This window comes from Metopolophium dirhodum, chromosome 1 (genome assembly GCF_019925205.1).
Source record: "Metopolophium dirhodum isolate CAU chromosome 1, ASM1992520v1, whole genome shotgun sequence".
Classification (NCBI taxonomy): domain Eukaryota; kingdom Metazoa; phylum Arthropoda; class Insecta; order Hemiptera; family Aphididae; genus Metopolophium; species Metopolophium dirhodum.
This window is the reverse complement of record NC_083560.1, coordinates 40,858,828-40,862,692: the sequence shown is the minus strand read 5'-3', so window position 1 is coordinate 40,862,692 and position 3,865 is coordinate 40,858,828. Positions and strand designations below refer to the sequence as shown.

At 30.5% G+C, this 3,865-nt stretch overlaps 1 protein-coding gene across 1 annotated transcript; it reads left to right on the top strand.

Moving 5' to 3' along the window:
* The first annotated feature begins 923 nt into the window (after window positions 1-923).
* Window positions 924-1,877, top strand: LOC132938469 (uncharacterized). Its single transcript, XM_061005325.1, has 4 exons — window positions 924-966; window positions 1,179-1,318; window positions 1,407-1,609; window positions 1,721-1,877. The coding sequence occupies exons 1-4, from the start codon at window positions 924-926 to the stop codon at window positions 1,875-1,877; spliced, it is 543 nt and encodes a 180-aa protein (XP_060861308.1).
* Window positions 1,878-3,865: the final 1,988 nt, after the last annotated feature.

Genomic DNA, 3,865 nt, shown 5'->3' with positions numbered 1-3,865 from the left:
GAAAGCGTTTTTACTTTGCAAGCGTATTATATACAAAACCTGATAGATAAAAATGTAAAATAAAAAAAAAAAATGCAAAAAATGTGAACGTATAGCATAGTCGGCTACTGCATGTAGTAGAGGGGAGAATTACATATACTTACCTGTTACCTGAAAACATTTAAATTATTGCTACACGCGCTAACCCACTAGGCTATACGTTCACGAGATATTAAATCAAATATTAACACATATAAGTTGTTTTTTAAAAAATCAGCATTTATTTTCATTTACTATAACATAATATAATAAAAAAACATGATTAAAAAACGGTATCGTATGACCCAGTTTCACAATTACAAATATGTTCGGTTTTAAAATATTTACTTAATATGTTTTGAACATATTGATTACCTTTCATTAATAACACATATAAACACCTTGGGCTGAATCTGCAATGTTCAATCCATGGATCGTCCAGCCTTTCCCAGTTATGAAGAATAAGTCCGCAACAAAAGCATTCTACGACATCATCCACTCCTGAATATTTTAAACCACATTCAGACAATGTATATTTATTTTGAAAAGTATTTTTTGGGAATAATTTGAATGTTTTAAATCTTGATGAAAACGAAGAAAATTCTGGATGAACCACAGTCGGATTAGTTCATATACGATAAAATAATGATTGAAAATCATTTGAGCATTTTTGAAAGTTCATTTTTGAAATAAATAGATAAATTGTAAAACAATTTAATGAAACTTTGAGAAAATAAAGTAAAATGAGACACAACTTGAGTAAACGGTGGATCATTAGTGACTGAATATAAAAAATGATTAGCTTATAACATTACAGTATATAAGGCTAGCGTATTAACAGCAATATTACAGTCAACATTCAGCAACTAGAACTTCTTCATCATCTATAACAATTCAGCTTCAAGATGTCTTACAGAACTTCGATCATCGATTCCGGATCAGAGGTTAGTAATTGAATCACTTTAATAACTAAAGCAAATTGGAGGTCAGTCGTAAAACTACTCAACGCTATGGTTATAATAAATTCGTGGTTGCTTATAACTTTATTTTAAACATAATATTAAAATTAAATAATAATTAGAGTGTGACTGTAACGTTGCTCAATATTGTTTTAGAGATCGGCTGTAAGCCACTCATACATTTATAGTTATTCACCTTAGTTTATGTTTTATTGAACGAATTTGAGTCCCTGGACACAAAAATGAAGCCTTCTACTTCAAAGCAGGTCAAAACATCGTTAAAAAGAGGGGCTGAAAAAACAGTAGACAAAAAAAAACAAAAAAAAAAACAAATGAAAACCGTAAGATAAATGATAATTTATCATATTAATACTTTATCTAATATTCTAAGGTTATGAATTATGGCATGAATTTATTTATTTGTTTTAGAGTTCATCATACAGAGAAATAATTGAGGAAAAATTGCGGGCGGAAGAATTTGATGAAGACATTTTTAATTCTGTCACTTTTCGTCAGGGAGATGGTTTGGCTACCATCAAAAGCCAATTTAATCCTGACGAAAAGCCAACGGAATATTGGACGATAACACATTACAAGTGTGCGAATATACACAACGTCCCAACAAAGGAAAGGTAAAGACTAGACTTTGGTTTATTTTTTAATTAAAAAACTATTGCTAAATGAAAAAAATCATTAGTTTTTATTCACTGCTTAGCTGATTGAATAATTAATTGATGTTGCAGGTGGCGACACTCTGAGGCATCTGTCAAGGTGACGACATCGGACAAGTCGAAAGATCAGACTCTAAATAACAGTTTAAACGAGACCATCCAGGTTATATTTGATGTAATTTTGAAAGACCCTGAACGTCGTACAATTAGAAATAAATTAGCCGCATGAAAAAAAAAATGTAGTATAAAAATATTTTTATTTTATTATTTGGTGTGTACACGGTAAATATTTTTGGGTATTTGGAGAATTCGTGGATAAAAAATGTGAAATCTCCCTGTAAAATGCTATATGGTAAATATTTTTGTGTGAGGGGGAAATAGGTGGACAACGAGTGTGAAATCTCTCCGTGATTTTTATCACGGTAAAATCATTGTGTTCAAGGGGGACATCCTCGCTTGAACGTTGCGAAATTACCTCGGTGAAAAAAAAAAAAGACTGTGAACATAAAAATGTATATTACTTAGTCTCAACAATAGGTAAAGCAAAAATAGATTTAATAATAGATAAAAAAAAGCATTCGAAACAGAATTGTATGTAGTAAACAAAACATTTCCAATAACAGGAGAAGGCATATTAGGACATAAGTTTTTAATGGATAATCATGCGGTTATAGATATTGCTAACAAGTAACAATACGATAACAATAAATGAAAATAAAGTAGAAAACGAAAATAGTGTATGCTTTATTTTAAAACCACGTTCGGAAACAGTAGTCGAAATAGATATCGTAAATAAAGCAATGAATAATAAAAATATATTAATTGATAAACAAGAATTATCACCAGATGTATATTGCGCGAATATTTATAATACGGTCAGAAACGGAAAAATAACGATAAGTGTGTTGAATATATCGGAAGTAACACAAAGTATAAGTGTAGGTCAAGTTCGTAAAATATCATACGAGGATGACATAGTAGCACACATCGATAACGCGGCATATGACAACAAAATTGGCATTGACCGCGCGAGCAAAATAAAAACATTGATTAGGACGGAGCATTTGAATATTGATGAACGAAAATCAATAATAAGAATTTGTGAAAATTACGCAGATATTTTTCATATAGAGGGGGATAATCTTACGTGTACAACGGCAGCAGAACACTTAATAAAAGTACCTAAGGATTTAAAACCAATTTACAAAAAACCGTACCGTTTACTGTTTTCACAACATGACGAAATAGAACGACAAATAGGTCAAATGATGAAATACAAAATTATAGAGAGATCAATGAGTCCTTTTAATGCACCCCTAATACTAGTTAAAAAGAAGGAGGATGCCTCGGGAAAACAAAAGTTCAGAATAGTTATAGACTTTAGAGCACTTAATGACGTAACTTTAATTGAATTTCACCCATTACCCAATATTACGGAAATCTTAGACCAGTTGGGGCAATGCCAACTGTTTAGTCCATTAGATTTAAAGGCAGGTTATTTTCAAGTTCCGTTATCAAAAGATTCGAGGGAGCTTACATTTTTCTCCACGGGACAGGTCATTATCAATTTAAACGTTTAGTTATGGGTTTAAGCTCAGCTCCGGCAACATTTCAAAAAATGATGACGAATGTGTTGGCAGGGTTAATAGGAATTAAATGTCTAGTTTATTTGGATGACATAAAAGTATATGCGAAAAACTTACTAGATCATAATGATAAATTAATTTACGTATTTGAACGATTACGTATTCATAATCTAAAAATAGAACCAGATAAATGTAGCTTTTTTCAGCGGAAATGTTTATTTCTAGGTCATGTTATTACAGATGAGGGTAGAAAACCAGATAAAAAAAAAATCGAAGCTGTTATGAATTTTCCAGTACCTAAGACCGTTAAGCAAATAAAAAGTTTTTTAGGTCTTAGTGGATTGAAAAAATGATTGAATATACCACGAATAATTAGTTATATAGTATAATAATAAATAAATAATAAAACGGTAGAATAATAATAGGAAACAGTATATAGATATAATGTATAAATAATTAAATTTAGTAATAATCGAATTATATAGCAAAATACGGATAATAAAAGTCGACGTGGGATGTGAACTTCGTAGCATATTGAAATGATATCTAGTATATATATATATATATTATGGGTTGTGTGGGTTATGGACCACAGTTCAAGGAGTATCAGATAGTTTCAATGACAATATAC

What these genes read in the sequence shown, in the direction of transcription:
- LOC132938469 (XM_061005325.1), top strand. Translation starts at nt 924, where the DNA reads ATGTCTTACAGAACTTCGATCATCGATTCCGGATCAGAGGTTA. An exon ending in CGATTCCGGATCAGAGGTTA is followed by an intron (nt 967 to 1,178) that starts GTAATTGAATCA and finishes TATTCACCTTAG; the next exon opens with TTTATGTTTTATTGAACGAA. An exon ending in AACGTCCCAACAAAGGAAAG is followed by an intron (nt 1,610 to 1,720) that starts GTAAAGACTAGA and finishes TTGATGTTGCAG; the next exon opens with GTGGCGACACTCTGAGGCAT.